At 45.1% G+C, this 24146-nt stretch overlaps 1 protein-coding gene across 1 annotated transcript in view; it reads right to left on the bottom strand.

Moving 5' to 3' along the window:
* LOC126475445 (uncharacterized) overlaps positions 1-24146 on the bottom strand; it is a 119440-nt gene that overhangs the window by 12942 nt on the left and 82352 nt on the right. Inside the window, exons 3-4 of the mRNA XM_050103307.1 lie at positions 6637-6921; positions 4266-4456 (exon numbers count right to left, since the gene is read on the bottom strand). Coding sequence (XP_049959264.1) covers positions 4266-4456; positions 6637-6921 — 476 coding nt within the window. The remainder of the gene's footprint in view (positions 1-4265; positions 4457-6636; positions 6922-24146) is intronic.

Raw genomic sequence — 24146 nt, 5'->3', positions numbered from 1 at the left:
ATGGGGGGGGGGGGGGTTATCCAACACCACAATGCTCGCCCACATACCGCTGTTGTAGCCCATCATGCTCTACAGAGGGTCGACATGTTGCTTTGGCCATCTCAAGCACCGGATCTGTCTCACGAAGTCTCCAGTGTCATCGATAACCAGCATTAACCATCCCTCTATTGATCAACCAAGTGCAACAGGCATGGAACTCCATCCCACAAACTGGCATCCGGCAGTTGTACAACACAATGCACACACGTTTGCAGGCTTTCATTCAGTATTCTTGCTGTTACATTGGTTATTAATGTACCAGCATATCACATCTGCAGTGGATTATCCTGTGCTTACATTGAGCTGTTCCCTTGCAATATTACGTACTTAAACATCTTACCTAGGCATTGTATTCCCAAAATTTCATTACTCTGCATTAATTATTTTTTGGGGATGTGTTTTTTTTTTCGTAAGTGTGTGTATACAGAATGTAACGAGCATAAGTACTGATATTTTTATATGTGGTATCTTAATACGTACACAAGTCAGTGTGCTGATTATTTTCCTCTGCATCTAGCTGTCTTCCTACAAACACGTTACGAACTTTACGACATGATGTTTTCTGCAGGGTCGTAACTGCACCACTAAGTGGACTATGCCTGTCAGTACAGACTAACCGTTTCGCGTCCACGCATCCACACTTTAACACCTGATCTGCTGCTCTGGGGAAAATAAGCTGGCTCTTGCCTCATGTACAAAGGGGTACTACCCAACCTAAAAACATACAGCTTGTAATAGCTATAACTATTAGTCTCAAAATTACATAAATACTGATGAAATGTTCAGCACACCGTCCTCAGTCACCAATAGAAGTAACTGCAGTCATACCCATTACACCCTGTATATAGGGGGATACAGCTGCTTGTATCTATGGGTTTCATGCAAACCGCAACGCCTTCAAATGCCATATGCAAAATTTTCATATTCTCTCGCATGCTGCATGCAAACTATTAGTCCTACAGAAGAAATGAACAGGAGCTTCTTGTAGGAAATTTAATATAGCTAAATTTTTTACTGAGATACTTTTTTTGCTAGATGCTGTATTTTTCGAATTTTTGTAGAAAAACGTACAAAAAAGACCTTCAAACGCTTTGTTCTTGAATAACTGTAGAACCATAGCTTCCATTGAAAATGTATCCCAGTACAAAATTTAATTACATTAAATTTCCTACAAAAACGTCCTGTTCATTTTCCTTGTGGGAATAATAGTTTTCACGTAGTGAGGGAGATAATATGAAAAACTCGTGCGCTGTTTTTGAAGGCGTTACGTGTTGCATAAGACCCACAGGTAGTGACAGCTGAAACACTATATATTGTGTCCCGTTTATACTGACCACCGCAAATAACAAATACATATAGTACACTACTGCAGTACTTTTAAACGACATGTCGTGTACAATAAAGACAGTCTTTGATTAAAAGCTACATCATTCTTATGCCTTTAATTGTGGTTGGAGCTAAGCGTAATGCATACACATGTTGAAAATAAGAAAATATTGTTGCAATTACTGATTTGCGAGCTTAAACTGTCTATTGGCGAGTAGCATTTCTACCTTCTATTCGTTGGTGAACATCGTACTCCCACAAATATACAGCTGGAGATAGTTTACTGAACGGCCGGCGCGCATTTTCCTTGCCTTTACATTTGTTTACTGTCGACTCCCGCAAGTACACGAATTAGGTTACCCCAGGTAGCTGCACTGATTGTGTTACGTTTTTACAGTAATAACGTTATGTTTACTTGAATGACAGTAAGGATCATTCTTGAACAGGTCTTGAAGAGAGGAAGAGGATTACGAAATATAAAATATAATGCTATTTGAGAAAGATGTACTGCTGTTCATATCTTCGTAACAAAGTGTCAAAAAGGGCAGTCGTGATGGTTAATATACCCCTGATAGCGAAACAACATTTTCTTGATACATCTTTTTCTTTACGGTAACGGAAGCCAAAACGTTCCAGTAAGCATGGATCCGCTAAATAAGAGCTGCCGCTGACTTCATTATGAAATATTGTTCTAGTAAGTACAAATTTATTTGAAATATAAGCTTTCCAATAAAGTCCACAAGAAACTGAGTTCATATTTCTCTCTTGATGTAATTCAACACGGTATTACTGCAGGACATTACATTTCACAATTTACTGTGCACTCGTAACTGTTAAAGGAGGAGTTCCACATACAGCTTTGGCATTTGGATCGTACTTTGCAGTCGTCTCTGGGGATAGTTTCGAAATATTTCAAACGCCCTCGAATCATCTTGTAAATCTGGACAATACTGTGCAGTCTTCTGATCCATTTGTTATACTGTATTAACGGAAGCTCTTTACACTTCATTTCTGATATGGCCCCAGACAGAAATATCCAGAAGATTGAGGTCGGGTGATGTAGGAGGTCAAGGTACAGACCCCACTGAACGTATCCATGTTGGGCTATATTGACACGAAGATGTCATCGTATGTTAGCAGCGAAATGTGCCGGTGCTCTGTCATGCTTGTACTATGATCCACAACTACGAGCTATGGGTCGAAACCGAGCCCAAACGCAAGGGGACTTAATCGCAAAGTTTATTTAGGGTGATTTTATCCACCGTGTACAAACTCTAGGGATTTATCGATGAGAGGATACGAACAAAAAAAGGTCTAATGAATTTATGTCCGGAAATACACGGTTAGTATGCTAGATACCATTTATTATGTCAAACATTGTTACAAAGACTGCGGTCTAATGCGCGCTGTACCGTACAGCCACAGTTACAGAATATGTTGTAAACAGTTTTATTGTGCCTCAACGCATGCGTGTACGCGCCGCAAAATGTTTTGTCTCACACGTTCACATCGGCCAGGCTGCATCCGAGCAGTGCCAAAGGCAACATTAATACATTGCTCCAGTGTCTCTACACTAGGAATGGGCTCTACATACACGATCCTTTTGAGATGGCCCCGTAACCAGAAATCTCACTGGATGAGATCCAGTAAACAAGCCGGCCATGTAAGTTGGCCCTCTCGTCCGATCCATCGACGACGGAAGACACAATTGAGATACGTCCGGACGTTAACGGCAAAGTGGGCTGGAGCACCATCATGTAGCAGCCACATAACCTTTCGAACATCAATGGCACTTCTTCCAGCAGGGGAGGCAACGTCACCCGCAAGAAACGCCGATAGTTCCGACCTGTTAGGCGACGTGGAAGGAACTCTGATTCCACAATACGGTCGCCAGTTATCCCGGCCCACACATCCCGGCTGCACCGATGCTGATGATTCGCTGTCACCAGTTGTGCAAATTATCGCACAGATAACTGTTATTAGAGCTGAAGATACCACTCCTTGTAAAGGTAGCCTCATCTGTGAATAGGACGAATGGCACAAAAGCCGGAATCGTGGTTGTCTGGTGAAGAAACCAGCGAAAAAACTGCTCCCGACGTGGAAAGTCTGTTGCTAGTAAGTAAGGGTGGTAACAATTGCCTTGAAGAATGTTCCACACGGTCTTCCAGCTTACCCTGTACTGGCGGGCCAACTGCCTGGTACTGACACGGCGCTCGCCTTCCACAGTGTTAATCACATTTTCCTCCAGGTCAGGTGTCCGAACATTTCGGGTACGTCCCTCATGATTTCGCTTCCTGAAAAGACCCAGTCGAACATTGAATGCTGTGGTGGCTGTCGGCGGGAACAGATCTCCTGATACAACCTTGCTGCCCGCCACCCGTAGCCGCTTGCCATTCCGTAAGCAAACACCACGTCTCGATTCGAATACGGAACCACTACAAGGTGAGTCAGCAAGAGAAGTGAAGCGGACACAACATTACCAATTACTATGGCATGACGTCTAAGGAACAGTACCACCCTGAGGGAGGAAACCATGCATACTGTAACTGTGCCTGCACGGTACAGCACGTATTAGAGAGCAGTCTCTGTAACAAAGTATGACTGAATAAATGGTCTCTAGCACGGAAACCATCCATTTCCGGAGTTCATTAGATCTTTTTTGTTCCATGTCCTCTCATCGATCAATTCCTAAAGCTTTTACACGGTAGAAGAAATCACCCTGTATCTCAAATACTGGTACATTATTTGACACCGAAATCAGTGGCGGCCCGTAACCGCGTACTCATATTATCTGTCATAGGGCTCGTTTGCTAAATCAAGTTCACTGGAACGTGTTTTCTCCCGTTGGTGGTAGTGAAGACGGGCGAGGAAAGCAGGCGGCGGCGAGCAGCCAGCAGTACCTCTGGTCGCGGCCGGTCTCGCAGGAGATGGCGAGCCGCTCCCCGGTGGAGTGCTCGAGGCGCGGTGCGGTGCTCACGTTGAGGCCGAAGGGCAGCCGCAGCTCGCGCGCCGGCTGCGCCACCGTCTGGTCCAGCCGCCGCTTCTCCACCACGCAGTCCATGCGCGCCCGCAGGTTGCGCTCCACCAGCGACTGCAACCAGCACCCTCTCAGTTACTCCCAGCTCTGTCACCACAACGTCAAGCCTACATATTTAGAACATATTCCATAGAACAGTCAACTGAGAAAAATCAGGAGAAGAATCCGTGTAGTCCAAATTTTTCTACAGTGTTAGCAGAGACTGTCATAATCAACATATTATAAATTACTATCGGCGGGGCGTTAGTGTGCGGGTGGGCATTTAGAGACCACCTTTATGTACGAGGGTTGCCCAGATAGTAAGTTCTGATCGGTCGCTAAATGGAAACCACTGGGAAAATCCGGGAAAGCTTTGCACAGATGTGTTGGGCAGTGTCTCTAGTATGTCCGTCGATGGTGTCGCGTCGCTCTTTCAGTTTTGAGTGAACAGTGAGTACGTAAAGATGCGCAGGGAATAGTGTCTCCCGTCAAGTAAGAGGGCGTGGTTAGAGGTTTCGCCTGTGTCATGCAGCCCACATAACACAACTGTCGAGCAGTTCCTTCTTCACGCCAATTCTCGGCCGCACGCTGCAGGGGCAATGATGACGCTCCTGAAACGTTTCCGATGAGAAGTGTTTGATCACCCACAATACAGTCCGTAATTGGCTCCCCCTGAGTCTCATCACTTCTCACAAGAACCGCTAGCTATGAAGGCTAAATATTTCCACAGACAACGAGCTGCAGACTAGTGCAGATAACTGGACGAAAGCACAGGCGGCTGCTTTCTATGATGAGGATATTAGCAAGTTGATACAACACTACGGCAGCCCTCGAAGTTGGAGCAGCGGCTATGTAGAGAAGTAGGTGGAAGGTGTACCTAACTGTTGCAAATAAAACGTTTCTGGATTTCACTGTGGTTTCCATTTCGCGACCGATCGGAACTTACTTTCTGGACAGCCCTCGTATTTCTTGAATAACTTGGAAACAACAGCTTCTAGCGAAAATGTTTCGCAACAAAAAATTATATTACATTAAACTTTCTACAGAAAAGGTCCTGTTCTTTTCTTCTCTGAGGATGGAAAACCGCAAATTATTAAAAACAGCATGTTAACGGTATAAATTAATGTTTACTGTTAAATGAAGTAGGTTAAGAACAAACATTAGATGTGTACACAACGTCTAAGTGCAGTAGAGCCGTATGAAGGGATAACACTTCTTCTGAGGCTGGGACAGGGTTGAGGGGGGCGGGGGTGGAGTGTACAAGTGCGACCGAAGGTAGATCACCGGACTGTGAGTCGTGCAACTCTCCCCTTCACAGGTTTGCAAACTGAAGGGCCAGCAGATGATTCCCCACCCCATCTATCCCACTACGTCACAAGAAATAACTGCAGAGTTTCACAAAGTTATACTGGCCCTCCGCAATACGCCTGATGAATCAGTGGCGATGCAGTTCGCGGATATTCCTGAGAGTGTTTACTTTCCCCAAAATTCGTTAACCTTATATGGAACACTAAAATGTAGACTTTCACGGCCGGAAATGACATGTCCATTACGTCTGCGGAGGACATCTTCAAGGGGGTCTGTAGCTCGATGGAAGGTCCAACATAGCCACTGGCTCGCCACTGATGTACCGTATCAGTATATTAAAAGTGTTTCAATAGAACTGATTCTGCATTATTTGTCTTCCCCACGTCCTTGAAATTAATGCTGCCAAGTTTGGTACTCGTGCGGTAATCAGTTTCCGTGCTATAACGTGTTAAATAAGGAAAGTTTAATTATAACCACCCGGTACATATCAGGAGTTATGGCACACAATGAAAACCCCGCATCACAGTACCGTAACGAGTCGCCAGCGGGTCCAAGATGAAACGGTGCAGCCAGTTGATAAAGTGGAGTATCGTGCAGTAATTCGTTTTCGACAGCAGCGGAAATGTTGCAATCTTGTCAGACCAAAGAAACCGATCTCGATTCGCCTGACACGTCTGCAAGATTTCCGCTGCTGTAGAAAACGAATAACCGCGAGATACCCCACTCTATCAACGGGCTGCACCACTCCAGCTGGCGGCAAGTTACGCTACAGTGGCGCAAGTTACGCTACAGTGGCGCGTGGTTTCCATTGTGTACCTTGACTCAAGATATCTATTTGGAAACAAACAATAAAATTAGTTACGTAACTTTTTTCCGAGGTAATGACTAAAACCTTACGACTACTCTTCGTACTGCGGTTTGATTTACATTGACGGTGGAGTACTCACGCCGGCCAGGTCGTCGAAGTCTAGCGTGAGCGGCAGCTTGAAGTGCAGCTGCTGGTCGCGGTCGGCGCCGTCTTCGTCGGACGGCTGCTCCGCCGAGGGCTCGTCCTGCTCCTGGTCCTGGTCCTGGTCCTGTTGCTGCTGCTGCTGCTGCTCCTGCGCCTCCGACTCCTGCTGCTGAGGCTCGGCGTCCAAGCGCTGGTCCACCGCCGCCAGCTTCTTGTGCGCCATCGACTCCTCCGACTGCAGCGGGTCAGACACCAGCGCCTGGTAGCCCGGCTGGTCCTCCTGCAAGTACAACACTCGTCAGCGTCATCACTGGCATAGCACTGAATGGAATTAACCAAAAAAATTACCTCCACGTCTGATACCACACTCCCGAGAGCAAAACTTTACGCAGTTGGCCATTTTAAACTACAACACCAGGAACAACAACAAACAAGATAGCTTGTGATGATGATGATGCCCCATACTCCGAGGAGCGTAGGGAACGCTGCGGGAGTCCCGCACCGCCGACTAGGTAAGGTCCTAGCGGAGGTGGTTTACCATTGACTTCCTCCGACCGTAATGACGATAAATGATGATGATGAAGACAACAGTTCAATACCCAGTCATCTCGAGGCAGAGAAAATCCCTGACCCCGCCGGGAATCGAACCCGGGAAGCGAGATCGCTACCGCAAGACCATGCTGTATGCATGTCATTTAGACGAAGAATACATTATCAAATTTGCACTTGAATTGGGGGTGTACATGGTGCGAAATTTCGTACGGACAGCTGCCAGCAACAATAGCTCTAAATCGGTTAGGCATCCAGACAGCTGCGACTCTATACCACAATTCATCAATCGTAGTCTCAGGCGAGTAGTCGTATTCCAATATCCCTTCAGGCCTTGACCAGATGTTTCCAGTTGTCGAGAGATGTGGAGAACTTGTTGGTGGGGGGAACAGTCAAACACGCTATGTATCAAGCTAGTCAGAATACCATGGGAACATGCGGTCCTGCATTATCTTGTTAAAAGATAATCTCATGGAGACTTCGAAGATGGGGCACGGACACCTTCCTTAACACGTTAGAAATTTAATGGCTCCGTCCTATATAATTCCAGTTGCTGAAGCCAGCCGTGGTGCCGAGCGGTTCTAGGCGCTTCAGTCAAGAACCGCGCGACTCCTACGGTCGCAGGTTCGAATCCTGCCTCGGGCATGGATGTGTGTGATGTCCTTAAGTTAGTTAGGTTTAAGTAGTTCTAAGTTCTAGGGGACTGATGACCTCAGATGTTAAGTCCCATAGTGCTCAGAGCCATTTGAACCATTTTTGAACCAGATGCTGGACCCGCATGCCGATGACCAATGCAGTGTAGCAACGTTCATTCCCCATAAGTGGATGTGTCTGTCGTGATCCCGTATGCAGAACAGGGCCTCATCTCAAAACATGACTTTGTTCCATTGTTGTGTCCGATGTTGATTACAACCGTCCATGCGCCTCTCTCTGCAGTAGCGTCAATGTCCAATGTGCTGACAGTCTGTGGTGCTCCAAACGTCGTGGTGCTGTTTCTGTGGATACGTGTCTTGCTGCAAAGAAGCCCACTGAACTCAAGACACTCGACGTGGCTGCACGATCCTCCACGACTGAGAGAACAATATGTCTCTCCTCTCGCGTGCTAGTCGTGTGTGACATTTGATTTCCTCTATGGCTTTGAGTATGGCTCTCCTGAACCCGTCGATTTCACATTCGCTTGGTACACGTGGGATTCCAAACAACACCAGCATCGACATCTACGAATGATAAACCGCATTCTTAACGGGCCATGATCCTGCCACTGTCGAGATCCAACACGTACTGACGACGTTTCATCTTCTTACATCAAGTATAACATGTTCTCCCCACAACAAAAACGTTTAAATGCGTTTAAGAATGGTAAACTCGATGTGTAATAATACGTTATATCCACAATGACGTAACACGTACCTATTTGGTGTGGTTGCACTGAAATGCTTATCAGTTGTATATCCGAGCATGTACTATACTTCATGTCAATTTTATGCTTCACGCATTTCGCTTTCTTGCTGATATTGTAATGGCCAGCACTGTACATAAGTAAAGAATATGAAGCATTAGCGGCTGCAAATTAATCCAGAGACTTCAGTAATATTAATGACTGTACTAACTTCCATATCAGTTTCATGTATTCTGTGCGATTGGTCGAGAGATAATTAACATATACGTACTGTAAGGGTACAAATGCGCATGACGGTCAATTAGAGCTGGTGATATGCAAATTTACTTAAGGCTGAGAGTTGAACCGGTAGACTTTTCATGAACCTACCAGCGTCTGTTACTACGTAATAGTAGTCATTTCACAGGAAAACTCTGGTGGAAGGCAGGATCGCCCCGAAACCAGTATGAAGATCGCTTCAAAAAGGAGAGTTGTAGCAGTGTTTACCGTGATATTTGCGAGTCAAATATTTGGTTCAATCAGGTGTAACTGATTATCGTGAAGATGGTGATTTCCACTAAAACTAGGTCATTGCATAAATGGTACTCTTCCGTGTGCAAGGATCCACTTGAAACTGAAAACTGGCTATTACAAGACGCCTGGTAACATGACATTCCAAAGTGGTCATTGTAGAAATGCTGCTAAAGATACAGGTTGCAGTGTAAAGTAGTGCAGACTAAAGCAATTTACGTAGTTTTGTAATATCTCCAGCTGTCCGTAACTTCTGTAACTAGCTTGATCACAAACACGGTGACTGAGCGAGAGGCTAAGGCCAATTACACCTGAAAGTAGGAGAGGAACCTGATGTCTCGGTCACGATTACAACAAAATGTCGTAAGGCAGGTATCCATTTTAGCAACGGCAGACGACGCCATGTGCTGACCAGCTACCCGGAGACTGTGGTGATGGCAGCCCGTCGGATTTCTGAAGTAGCGACGTGATAGAATGCGGCATACATTCATTGTCATTATTGTTTAAGTTAACGTTCTGTGTACTTTACGAGACGGTTGGCATCACATTTGGCTTGTTGTGAAAGTGTTAAAAAGAATGCGGAAACGGATCGAAGTAGTCTGAAACAGATACAGCTATTGATTCACTCATCTTGTATAATAAAGGGCGATCTGTAATAGTTACTTGAGAAAATGTGAACTTCTTAGCCAAGACCGCTTGGAAACAGCTTTCAATGGCGATTACCAGTTTCGGTAAGCAGGGTTACCATGAAACTTCCTGGCAGATTAAAACTGTGTGCCGCACTGAGACTCGAACTCGGGATCTTTGCCTTTCGCGGGCAGGTGCTCTACCAACTGAGCTACCCAAGCACGACTCACGCCCCTTCCTCACAGCTTTACTTCTGCCAGTACCTCGTCTCTTACTTTCCAAACTTGACAGAAGCAAACTTTACAGAAGCTTCTGTAAAGTTTGGAAAGTAAGAGACGAGGTACTGGCAGAAGTAAAGCTGTGAGGACGGGGCGTGGGTCGTGCTTGGGTAGCTCAGTTGGTAGAGCGCTTGCCCGTGAAAGGCAAAGATCCCGAGTTCGAGTCTCGGTCCGTCACATAGTTTTAATCTGCCAGGAAGTTTCATATCAGCGCACACTCCGCTGCAGAGTGAAAATCTCATTCAGGGTTACCATCTTCAGATCTCGATAAAAGTATATTAGGTGCCTCCTAGACCAGCTGTTGTTGTTGTTGTTGTGGTCTTCAGTCCTGAGACTGGTTTGATGCAGCTCTCCATGCTACTCTATCCTGTACAAGCCTCTTCATCTCCCAGTACCTACTGCAACCTACATCCTTCTGAATCTGCTTAGTGTATTCATCTCTTGGTCTCCCTCTACGATTTTTACCCTCCACGCTGCCCTCAAATACTAAATTGGTGATCCCTTGATTCCTACCAACCGATCCCTTCTTCTGGTCAAGTTGTGCCACGAACTTCTCTTCTCCCCAATCCTATTCAATACTTCCTCATTAGTTATGTGATCTACCCATCTAATCTTCAGCATTCTTCTGTAGCACCACATTTCGAAACCTTCTATTCTCTTCTTGTCCAAACTATTTATCGTCCATGTTTCACTTCCATATATGGCTACACTCCATACAAATACTTTCAGAAATGACTTCCTGACACTTAAATCTATACTAGATGTTAACAAATTTCTCTTCTTCAGAAACGCTTTCCTTGCCATTGCCAGTCTACATTTTATATCCTCTCTACTTCGACCATCATCAGTTATTTTGCTCCCCAGATAGCAAAACTCCTTTACTACTTTACGTGTCTCATTTCCTAATCTAATTCCCTCAGCATCACCCGACTTAATTCGACTACATTCCATTATCCTCGTTTTGCTTTTGTTGATGTCCATCTTATATCCTCCTTTCAAGACACTGTCCATTCCATTCAACTGCTCTTCCAAGTCCTTTGCCGTCTCTGACAGAATTACAATGTCATCGGCGAACCTCAAAGTTTTTATTTCTTCTCCATGGATTTTAATACCTACTTCGAATTTTTCTTTTGTTTCCTTTACTGCTTCCTCAATATACAGATTGAATAACATCGGGGAGAGGCTACAACCCTGTCTTACTCCCTTCCCAACCACTGCTTCCCTTTCATGTCCCTCGACTCTTATAACTGCCATCTGGTTTCTGTACAAATTGAAAATAGCCTTTCGTTCCCTGTATTTTACCCCTGCCACCTTCAGAATTTGAAAGAGAGTATTCCAATCAATATTGTCAAAAGCTTTCTCTAAGTCTACAAATGCTAAAAACGTAGGTTTGCCTTTCCTTAATCTTTCTTCTAAGATAAGTCGTAAGGTCAGTATTGCCTCACGTGTACCAGCTGTACAAGTACTATTTCTAAGCCACTGCCAGGCATCTGAAGGATGAGATGAACGATGCATCTGCAAGTCAATGTTAAAATCATAATATATAGAAAAATTCGCCAAATGCTCTTGCCCCATACCGCACACTTCTGCGTACTTCATGGTAGCCACGGCACCACTAGAAGAAGGTAACCATGCTTTCCGTAACCAGTAATCGACAATAAAGGTTGTTTACAAGCGATTTTGGCTATGGAGTCCACCTTCCCTCAAGTGAAACAGCTATTTTGGAATCGTTGTCCAGCGCGGGAGGACTCCATGAGGAGTTACTCTCAAAAACTCTACTTCAGTCGTCGCAGTTGAATTTGATGTCACAGGTTTCTGGTCGTTTCAAATGACTAGAAGTGTACGTAGAAAGACATTTAGATGATGACGTAGTAGGTTACGTATTTTAAGCTAGGAGAAGCTGGATTGTAGAATACGGATTGTAGAATACGGTAAAAATTTAATTTCCAACTCAGTTAGTAATTTCATCCAAAGAAGCCTTTACCGATGTTGCACTTGCAGCCCACTTTGTGTCGCTCCGCGTGCAACTGCGAAAGCGACCGTCTTCTTATCTGAGGGCGCTGCGGGCGCCGCCAGTCACGCGTAACAGGGGAAACTCGCCCGCAACAAGGCCGGAGGTGGGAGCCGTGGGCGGCGCGCTTTCTACTGCCGGCACGAGCACCGGAAAACACGACCCGCAACAACTACTCTCTGCTCGTCTGCGAGGAAACTGTTATTTGGACTCTTATTGGCGTACAGATTTCGTGCCCCCGCCTCCTACCACTCTCCTCGCTGTGCCGATGAAATTTGTGGTAACGTTCTATGGACCCTAGACTTACACACTACTAAATCTAACTTAAACTAACTTACGCTAAGGACAACACACATACATCCATGCCCGAGGGAGGACTCGAACCTCTGACGGGAGGGGAGCCACGCGAACCATGACAAGGCGCCTGAGACCCCGGACTACCCCGCGCTGTGCCGATGCAGTACTTTTGTACTATCTAAAAGAGGAAAATTGCAATTTGCTTCTGTAAGCTGGAAATGAGGAATTTACTTCCTTATTACTATACCGTAAAAGAACCCACACCAAATCACTCATTTCGCTTTCATTTTGCAGGACTGTTATTCATCGAAATGTAGCTATACACTGAAGAGCCAGAGAAACTGGTATAGCCATGCGAATTCAAATACAGAGATATGTAAACAGGCTGCGCTCGGCAACGCCTATACAAGACAACAAGTACCTGGCGCAGTAGTTACATCGGTTACCGCTGCTACAAATGGCAGATTGTCAAGATTTAAGTGAGTTTGAACGTGGTGTTATAAGCGGCGCATGAGCGATGGGACACAGCATCTCCCAGGTAGCGATGAAGTGGACATTTTCCAGTACGACCATTTCATAAGTGTACCGGAATATCACGAATCCGGTAAAACATCAAATCTCCTACATCGCTGCGGCCGTGAAAATATCCTGTAAGTACGCGACCATCGACGACTGAAGAGAATCGTTCAACGTGACACAAGTCTAACCATTCCGCTAATTACCGGAGATTTCAACGCTGGGCCATCAGCAAGTATCAGCCGTGCGAAACATTCAATGAAATATCATCGATGTGGGCTTTCGGATCCGAAGGCCCACTCGTGTGCCCTTGATGACTGCACGACACAAAGCTTTACGCCCCACCTGTGCCCTTTAACACCGACATTGGACTATTGATGACTGGAAACACGTTGCCTGGTCGAACGAGTCTCGTTTCAAATTGTATCGAACGGAGGGACGTGTACGTGTATGGAGACAACTTTGTGAATCCATGGACCCTGCATGTCAGCAGGGGACTGTTCAAGCTGGTGGAGGCTCTGTAATGGTGTGGGGCGTGTGCAGTTGGAGTGATATGGGACCCCTGATACGTCTGGGTACGACTCTGACAAGTGACACGAACGTAAGAATCCTGTTTGATCACCTGCATCCATTTATGTCAATTGTGCATTCCGACGGACTTGAGCAATTCCAGCAGGACAATGCGACACTCACGCGTCCAGAATTGCTACAGAATGGTTCCAGGAACACTCTTCTAAGTTTAAACACTTCCGATGGGCACCAAACTCCCCAGAAATGAACATTATTGAGCATATCTGCGATGCCTTGCAACGTGTTGTTCAGAACAGATCTCAACCCCTAGTACTCTCACGGACTTATGGACAGCCCTGTAGGATTCGTGGTGCCAGTTCCCTCCAGCACTACTTCAGACATTAGTCGAGTCCATGCCACGTCGTGTTGCGGCACTTCTGCGTGCTCGCGGGGGCCCTACGCGTTGTTAGGCAGGTGTACCAGTTTCTTTGGCTCTTTAGTGTATATACTAGATAAGTCACTACCAGTAATAAACAAAGTCAGCATACTTCCTGCGGCCAAAAATTCTTTTTGCTTCTTACTGTGTTGGTACATGTGAAAACGATCGTTTTAAAGATAACATATAATATTCATTAGAAATGTTATCGTTAGAGGTAAAGCATGGGCTGAACCATGTAGACGGAAACATTGAAAAATTTGCTCGCAACCATGAAGCTCTATACATATGACAAAACCAAAGCGAATACCAATGTAAGTACATTTCTTCGAATGCCACAGAAAGGTAATTATTTACAGTACTTTCAAAGCATTAAGAAGATATGACTTGCTGAAAATTTATAATGAAGATTCCAATGAAGAAAATGGATGCGTTCAAAATAAAAGTAATTATATGGAGAGCAAATTATCTGGAAGTATAAACTGAAATTACTGCTAAGATTTGCTTCTGATACTTAAGTATGGACCATGTATTGTGCATGTAGCTCTACTTCCACACTGAAGTCAGAACTCAATAACTAACACAGTGAACCAGTGTGCAAACCGAAGAAAGGCAAGGATTAAACGGTTAAACCGGTCTACAGCTCGATTAGTTTTAGTTCTCAATACAAAAGAGTCGTCACCAGTTAGAAGAGAAGAAACACCCTTAGCTTCACGGAGAAGTTATATGATACTATCATATCCAGCCCTGTAATGTTACTGTGTTTCATTTTTTTCCATACTTGGTAACATCTTCCTTGCTGGCAAGTAAGGAGGGTCAAGTAACACAAAATATAAGAGGATTCCGTGTGCTGGAATGAAAGTACAACTGCTTTTTTTCTGGCACACAAATGACCAGCAAGAGCCGGATCACTCCAGACGATTCACAGACGTTGACGCAGGAGTGTCAAAGCTTGTGCTTCGCAAAGGTAAAAAAGAAATTGATGCAGACTCGGGACGTACTCTGCCTGTATTATGAGGCCAACCGTCTGAGACTTGACCCCATCGGAACTCGGGTCTACGCCTCAATGTCAGCAAGAGATAACCGGAGGAGAGTTTCAAGTAGCATGGGGAGGTGAAATACGACAGCATTTTGCACTGCCCGGATATCTAGGACCCCACTCCGACAGACAGAACTGAAGTCTGTGCCACGATTAGCCCAGACGGCCGGCCGGAGTGCCCGAGTGGTTCTAGGCGCTACAGTCTGGAACCGCGCGACCGCTACGGTCGCAGGTTCGAATCCTGTCTCGGGTATGGATGTGTGTGATGTCCTTAGGATAGGTTTAAGTAGTTCTAAGTTCTAGGGGACTGATGACCTCAGAAGTCCCATAGTGCTCAGAGCCATTTGAGCCATAGCCCAGACGTGCAGATCATTAGCTATCGATGTTCGACTGCTGCGAATGTCTGTGTGTCTGCTGCTGAACACGCCTCTCCAGTGTGGAGTCTCCCGCATTTGCACATAAGGTGGACACTGCGTAAATGTGTTAGTGGTCAGTGAAGACTGCGAAGGGGTGCCTGGAGCAAACTTCGGTGCAGAAATGCTATACAAGGTGGCAGCCAGTCAAGGGTATTTTAGGGGATTGGTGTAAAAAATTTTATTTCAAAGTCCCCAGTCAAATCTTTACAAGTTTTCTCCCAGAGCAACTTCCGCTGTGCCTACGTATCACAAGTTATTTGCCTTTCAGAACCGAGGCAGTTCTGTCCGGTTAAAGTTGGTGACAAGAGACGCCTTGAGCCCTCTGCTGAAACTGCTAGCGAATTCACGCCATCAATTTTAGCCAATAGCGTGCGTGGCATAGAGGTCACGTGTGTGGACTCTGGAGGATTCTACAGTGCAGAACACAGTGGCTTCTCTCTCTTGTGATCCAGATCTCGAGCAGAACAGACGTCTTTTCGAAAGACAGAGCCTCTGGCTTCGGTTTCCATGACCGGCAAGCAACATCAATTAACATGAACCGCCTCCCCTTCCGCTACCCATTTCACCTTCGTGATGACGTAAAGTGTCCCCTACGCTTGAGCCATCCGGGCATGGTCCCCTAACGACGCAAATTTTCAACTTATCCACACACTACTGACGTAGTGTCTCTGCCCATTATCCTCAACATTCGCAGCGATCGCTGATTCCCGTACGGGGTCGAGCAGTGTGTGCATCTGCACACAAGGGATCATTGGACCGTCTCGTCATAAGGGCAGGTTCCCAAACTTAATAAAAGAGGATGCTGCACAGGGAAGAGTGTGAGTGCTGAACTGCAACACGGACAAGGAGAACTGCGGACTCTTCACTGCTGAAGCGAGCGGCCCCTGCGACGAGGTGGAAGGCAAGACCTGGGCACCTATTGTGAAGTCGCTTCCATGACGCACATTGTACTCAGTAAGATATGTTTATAAGGGCATATCGAGCGCAAATTTTCGCAAAAATTCGTTTGAAGACAGACGCTAAATAAATAACGCACAAAAAGAGTTGATTCGGGGCTGCTGCGACGTGAGCGTTCGCCTATTTGCCTGCGGTGTGTTGCGGGCATCGGCCAGCCAGGCCGCAGCGGCGTTGCACAAGACAGCCAGGCGCCGAGGCGCTCTCCTCAAATGTCGCGAGGCAGCCTTCCAGCAGGTGGCGCAACCACCACGCTTCCACGCTCAGCAGTCGTGCTCGGAGCGCGCCCACTCCCAAGATGGACGGTAGCTTCCCCACGAGCACAGCTGACCGCATTCCGGCCAGCACGCTACCCAATAAAACACTTGTCTGACACGGCATCATCTTCTGCGTTGGCCTGAAATTGCGCTTCACTGGCGAGGCTAGCGACGCAGTCCGTCCCTACAACTGCCAACCAATAAAAAATGAATCTCAACCTCCACAACTTCGGGGGCTGTTCAGGGATATTTTTTTATTATTTTGGTACAAACGAGCCGTGTTCTAATACGGCTCGTTGACGAGTAGATGTCTTTCTTTTGGTTTCTTACGCTAGTTTATCTTCTTATCTGTATTACATCGAGAATATCCACACAACGGTGTGGATACACCGTACACGCCGTTTGTCATTTCTGGAAACAAACTTGACCCATTCACTCAACGTCACTGCTGTTTGTCAAAAATAATGTCCGCTTTACTCTTCGTCCTCAAGTTTGCATTCAGTGTGTCGGCTTAATATTTCCGGAAGTGTTTGTTGTAATTTAACAGTGCTAACAGCAGTATGGACCGATTTACCGATAAAGAGTTGGTCGACGTCCACTTCGAGTACGGTTTCATTGAACGCAGTGGAAAAGCGGCACGACGCTGAGCTGTTCCTGCAGCGAAGGCATCAACCATAGTGCTTTTGCATCTGAGGCATGTTACATTTGTGTTCTACGTTTTTGTGTTTGAGTACTATAAGTTTTTGCATCATCGTGAAGGTGTTTTCAAAGATACAAAAGTTATTGGGACAACAGACCTAAGATAACAAGATAACAGTACTCTTCAACGAGCCACCGGGGCCCACGTACCTCTTATACCAAAATATTCAAAAAATATCCTTGAATAAATTTATAAATTTTGTCTGTGGAGTTCGGGTTCAGCTTATACGTTACTGCGTCTTGCATGTATCTCCTGAAAATGCAATGAACGTCACGTTAGAGAGATTAGTGCCCACCCATTCTTCACGCGAGCTAATACCAACTGGAAGTGGAAAGGGGGTCAGCGACAGTGATGCACAATGTGCCCTCCGCTACACACCGTAAGGCGGCTTGTCGAGTACAGATGTAGATGTAGATTAACGGAATACGTACACAATGAACAAAACTGGCATATCGTTGCCCACTGGAAGGGTGATACAAACTGCAAAAGTTTTTTATTTCTTTCGTTTCCTCTTTTCTCTAATAATTCACATTAACTGAAGATATAACTGCCACTTCCCTCAGTCAGTGGTTAACCACGACACCTTTATAAACTAACTTCAAGAATTCACTTTTAGAAAATTTCTTTACATTTTGGAGTGAGTGTTGCTAAAATATTTATTCATTGAAAATACTTCTTACTAATTCAGTACTTTCTAAGCCATGCCATAAAATTCAGTCTCGAGTATTCAGTTTCAGGTTAATATTCAAGTGAGGCGTTTTTGACCTGTTGTTTCAGCTCTTCGAATGGCGTGATGTCCGAAAGTCTACACTAGCGTTATGAGGCGAGAGATACAGTGTGATTACGCCCCTCCCTACACATTGTGTAGTACACTTCTAGGTTGGTATGCTAGTTAAAACGAATGTTATATACTATATGATAAGTGAATTGGAGGTTACTTGATTTTAACACTGATGCCGTACACACGAGAGTTAACGAGCTAAAATGTAAAAAGAAGTGATTTCATTCCCAAGCGCTAATTCACTTTTCGTCATTCTACTACTGTAACAAAATCATTTTTGGATCGCGCCTGTTTGCTAGTTAGAGTGGCTATTGTGTTCGCCACGGGAAAAGGTTTTATCCAGCCTGTAGGTAATGGCTTGGGTCTATCCCTGATCCGCCTAAAAGGGTAAGGCTTGGAGCGTACGAGGCCGGATCCAAGTCGAATGATTTCTCTCTGACCTCCGATGCTTTCCAATGTTACAGGGAAACTGCTAAGAGGCCTGGCAAGATGTTCTTGATTATTGACTTTCAAGTTACGAGAAGTCTAACCATAACTCGCGAGTCAGCGTGAGGCCAGTGACCCTTGTTTACATTGATTTTACGAAATAACCGGGTCCGGTAATAAAAGTTTCCGTTTTATTAAATCTGTGGATCAGTAAGCCACGATTTGTGACGCGCGCCGCACGGCTCCAAAACGGTGTGGATTCAGGCCGTGGCCTTGAGTGTGATTTCTCGCGACGCCACTGTAGCTCCGAGACACAGACGAAAGAGACGTTTCAGTATGTGGGTCGTCTGTCAGATAAGGAGAGACTGGTCAACATCCACTACCACTGTATGATTCGCTAAATTTAGAATAAGCACATTTAGGTTCGACATTTTTCTACCAGGTCGAAATTCCGCATTATATCTACAAGTTTCCGAAATTAAAAACGTTTCATTCGAAAGAGGTAAATTGGATATTTAGAAGTGTTTACTACAATCAACAGAACATCAGGTCAGATGGCGGAAATTTCGTGCGGAAGTTTCGTGGCCGAGTACTAGGAAAGCGGGCAGAATGTGGCGTCATGCATAATGCAGGAACCTCGCAGACACACTTTGGAAGCCAGCTGTTGCACTCCGTCCTGCGCCAGAGCCAGCCTCTTGGCACAGCTGGGGAAGGGCAGGGCGCACCAGGAGAAACGTAGCTAGTGGCTACAGTTGGTCCTTCTACAGTTCCCTGTAGTACAATGGAAGTTCTTCCCTGGTGTCTTTACAGGCATCCTGAAATCCAGCCCCCTCTTTGTCAGTGTTTCGCCAATATTTCTTTCCTCGCCGATTCTGCGGAGAACCTCCTCATTCCTTACCTTATCAGTCTACATAATTTTTAACATTCCTCTGTAGCACTACGCCTCAAATGGTTCGCTTCTCTTCTGTTTCTATTTTCCCAAGGTCAATGTCTCACTGCCATACAATGCTGTGCCCCAAACGTAGTTTCTCAGAAACTTCTTTCTCAACTTAAAGTGTATGTTAGATACCAGTAGACTTCTCTTGGCCAGGAATACCCCTTTTGCCAGAACTGGTCTGCTTTTTATGTCCTCCTTCCGTCCACCATCGGTTACTACGCTGCCTAGGTAGCAGACTTCCTTAACTTCTTTTAGTTCGTCAACTCCAATTATGATGTTTTCGCTGTTCTCATTTAGACTACTTCTCATTACTTTTGTCTTTCTTCGATTTACTCTCAGTCCATATTCTGTGCTCATCACAGAGTTCATTCCATTCAACAAATCCTGTAATTCTTCTTCACTTTTACTGAGGTTACATATGTTCTCAGCGGGTCTTATCGTTGACATCCTTTCAGCTTGAATTTGAATCCCGATTTGTTAGACAACTGAAATTCATGTTTTCAGGTGACTAAAGAAATGTTCTCATTCACTACGTTTACATGTTCTTCCATATCTACTTTGCTAAACAAATTTCTCAGTTCCGCCTCTGGCTGTTCTCGTAAACACTCCAACATCGGATACGGAAATGCTGTTGCCGGCCGCTGTGGCCGAGCAGTTCTAGGCGCTTCAGTCCGGAACCGCGCTGCTGCTACGGTCGCAGGTTCGAATCCTGCCTCGGGCATGGATGTGTGTGATGTCCTTAGGTTTGTTAGGTTTAAGTAGTTCTAAGTCTAGGGGACTGATGACCTCAGATGTTAAGTCCCATAGTGCTTGGAGCCATTTGAACTATTTTTGGAAATGCTGTTCTGGTTGGCCGATTTTAGATCCACTATTTGTTTTCCACTTTTTGTAAATTCTCTACACATTTGCGTCGTCAGCGGGTTGTCAGGTCCCTACTTGCTTTTTAAAACGTTGGTTCATGTCCAAGTGACATTTTATGGAGGGAAGGAAAAGAAATACTGGCCTCTCAGGGAAGTTATTAATCTCCTTTAATTAACTGAAGGGGGCACATTTTTTGTATGACATGGAAAATGATACTTGACTTCTGATATATTTGCTGGTTAATAAAATCGAACTACTTACTAACAACGCTTTATTCTGCGTACCAGGCTAATTTGCCGATTCTCGTTTCAGTGGCACAAAATATTGACTTGTAATAAAATATTCGCATATTTCTTCTAAAGGGTTAAGAATATGTCTTTATCACTAGAAGTTTTCCAGACATCCAAAGCTTCCAAAACATTGGGGATTAATAACGTTTGTTCAGATATCGCCTCGCACTTTTCCCACAACGTGTGTATTCCAGATAGGTGTAAGAAAGCGGTTTCACACACGTTAAATGACGGTAATAAGATTTTTAAATACATTTTGGCTCAAAATGGCTCTGAGCACTATGGAACTTAACATCTATGGTCATCAGTCCCCTAGAACTTAGAACTACTTAAACCTAACTAACCTAAGGACACCACACAACACCCAGTCATCACGAGGCAGAGAAAAATACCTTTTCTTGAAAAGTGCCCCCTCCTCCTTATTTGATTTTTATACAAAAAAAAAAATGTTGCAAAGCTGCTAATAACCTCACTTCATTGTGTTGACGACACGAGAACCGTTCATTTACAGATAAATTCGTGTTCAATAATTGACGCTCGGAAAACCGATATTCGATCGTGCTTTCAGAATCAGTTCAGGTCTTACACGTAAACAGAACAGCTATAACAGGTTCCAGAAATACGATTTCTTCATCCGAATGTTACGTGGCATGTAAAAGTGGTGCTTATGAAAGGAAAACGGGGACAAGTAACACACAAATTTCAAGTTCAAACTCAAACATCGCGCGGTTGTTGGCCTTACTTCACGAGACGATAACACGTATCTGCGATAGCAACATTGTCCACGGCCCACACGTAAGTAAAGGACATGCCCATGCACGATTATACAATGTCAATGCGACAAGTTCCTTCACGATCGAGAACGTTCCTTCTACTAGTCGAAAAGCAGGTACTATGTGCTAAGTGTTTCAAATCTCGTCTGTCTAGCTAGACCTAAGTTTTCCATTGTTTCTCCAAACCATTTTAAAGCAATTTAATGTGCCTTCTTCAGTGACTGTCTGACTCCGATTCAGCTCCGAACTGCAAAACTGAGAAACACTTTCCAAGCCTCTGTGTTGCTCTAACATTTTCTCTCCAGTCACATCCAGGGGAGGGGGGGGGGGGGGGGGGGGTGAGGGGGTGAATGGCAGATTGATGACCTTAGCTGTTTGCTCTCCTTGAACGCTTAACCATCAAAGCGAAAGCAAATGCTGGGATAGTTTCTTTCAAAAGTTCGCGTTCCATTTCTTTCCCTATCCCTCCGTACTGCAAGCTTGTGCTGCTTCTCTAACGACTTCGTCGTCGACGGGCCGTTAAACTCTAATCTTCCCTCCATCCTGTTTTTGTGCCATCAAAAAATTGTCGAATATGCCGTTTTCCTGTTGTAGTGAAGTAGAAAGACGCTAGAGATTCCCACGTTGGTTCTGCAGGCGTGCTCGATTCTTCCTCCGTGTGCGGACGTGGGAAAGAGGAGCCAGTGATTCGTACATAAACAACAGGATAGAAGCACGTCTGTGCGGAAGGCGGTGCATGCGAAGTTGCGGCATGCAAGCCTCGTCCGCTGCTGGTGAAAGGGAGAGGTGACCGTCCGCAGGCACTGTGCCGTGTGGTGCAACCGCCACAGCCGGGGTCAACGACCGCGGGGGAAAGCAAGCGGCCGGCCTCGTTATCCCAGGTCCGGAGCGCCGGGATGCGTCCAGGCGTGCCTCAACCTGCCGCTTGAACTCCACATAGAGGCCTCTTCCTGACTGCTCGTACCGAAGACTGTCGTCTAGGAATTATGCCAATAGATCCGATATGTCCAAGAACCTCTGCCTTGTCCCGGTTACAACCGATTACTCGGACCTTTTGCAGGGATTCGACTGCAATCTAAGAAGTAAAGTCGGCGTTTAACGATCCCTCAACATCGGATTCATTAGAGACCGAATATTAGGTTTAGTGAACATGGATGTGGAAGGGAGCGGCCGTAGCTTTGTTGGGGGAAACTTCCTAGGAATTCGCTGGAAGCCATAAGGAGGAAGAATGAAGATCGAGTTTTCTCGAGACGAGAGATCATTAGAAACAGAGCACAAGCTCAGACTGCTGAAGACTGGAGAAGGAAATGGGCCGCGTCATTTTCAGAGGAACCATCCAGAGTTAACTGATTCAGGGAAACAGCGGAAAGGACGCGCAAAGATAGTTTGAAAATGAGTTTTCCTGAATACTGGTCCAATATCTCACCTCACTCTGACCTCCGAACAAATGGTAAGTGGTTGGTCTTGAGCTGTTGCCGAGTGTGTTCACTGCGAAACTGAATAAGTGATGCTGAAGAGTTGACGAATAAGTATCCACTGAAGTGGAGATATGCTGCGAGTTCGTGTACACAGTTTCGTAAGAATGAGGAATACTTCAAGTATTTTGAAACTGTGTGAAACTAATAAGAATCTGAAGCTATGATCTCTATCCGGAGAAAAGAACTGCGAATAATTAGTGGTCTAATCCTCACCAATCCAAAAATAGTTTCCAGTCGTTTAAGACGGAAAGTGCGGAAGCGTGACAATCACCTGCTCCGTTTCCTGCGATTGCGGAAGAACTGTTACTTCCTGTTATGTACCCTGAAAACGATACACCATGGCACAGTAATCACTGGCTGCTGTACCTAACAAAAGTAAAGAAATGATTAACTCTGTGTTAAGCTCAATTTTCGTAACTGTGACGGCAAATATTCACACAATCTAGAGCTTTCAGACTTTTTTAATAGTAAATCCTTTAGCCTAATGTCATTAGCTATGTAGATAAGTAGCATTTTTCTACGGAAACTGAGACGACCTATACAGGACTTTACAGTACCAAACGAATCCTCTGTAGAAATGTGACTGCATCGATAAATAGAAAGAGAGGGTAAAGTGTAATACTGCCAAAGATTTAATTCATTCTTTTCGTTCAAGAAATCTAAAAATGTCCATATCAGTTAATCATCTAGAAAAATATGGCTAGCTCTGATTGATACACATTTTTTTTTTTTTTGTTTTTCGACAAACACAGTAGGCAAATGCTATGACGGTTCCTTAAACGCGATCATAACCGCCATCTTCGTCGATCAACGACCAACTAATCAAGTTCTCTTTCTCTAGCAATCCCAGCATCTGTTCTCCGCAAGACTCTTTGCAACAACTATGGTTTCCCTCTTTTCCTGTTTCGTTCATGAACAATGTACGCGGATAACGAATGTCGGTAAGACTTCATATCAGATCCAGTTTCTCTGATTTTACAGTCCTGCTCATTTCACGAGATATGTGTTGGAGAAGTAACACATAGCTCGACGCTTCTTGAAACGGGCGTACTCCGAATTCCGAAAGGGAATTTTTCCGTGATGCACAATATGTATCTTGTAGCATCTGCCACTGGAGTTAGTTGACCACTTTCTGGTGCTCTCGCACTTACTAAACGACTCTACAGTCGAAGTGTTTGTTGTTTCAAGAGGCACCGCATCCAAGATTCATAGCGCATGCAGGGAAATCGGAGAAACATCAACCGCTAAGTCACAACGCGGATGAAAGTGTGTGTTGAGTGATAGTGACAAATGGCCAATGAAGAGGATTGTGCGAAAATAAGACGACAACAGCTACAAAAGTAACTGCGTAGCTGAATGTCGCATTAGCGAACCCTGTCAGAATAAAAAAAAAAAATAAAAAATAAAAAATAAAAAAAACACGAAGGGAACTCCAAAAGAGGGAATTGCAGGGCGAGCTG

The sequence above is a fragment of the Schistocerca serialis genome, chromosome 4 (genome assembly GCF_023864345.2).
Source record: "Schistocerca serialis cubense isolate TAMUIC-IGC-003099 chromosome 4, iqSchSeri2.2, whole genome shotgun sequence".
Taxonomy (NCBI): Eukaryota; Metazoa; Arthropoda; class Insecta; order Orthoptera; family Acrididae; genus Schistocerca; species Schistocerca serialis.
This window is presented reverse-complemented; position numbering and strand designations above follow the sequence as displayed.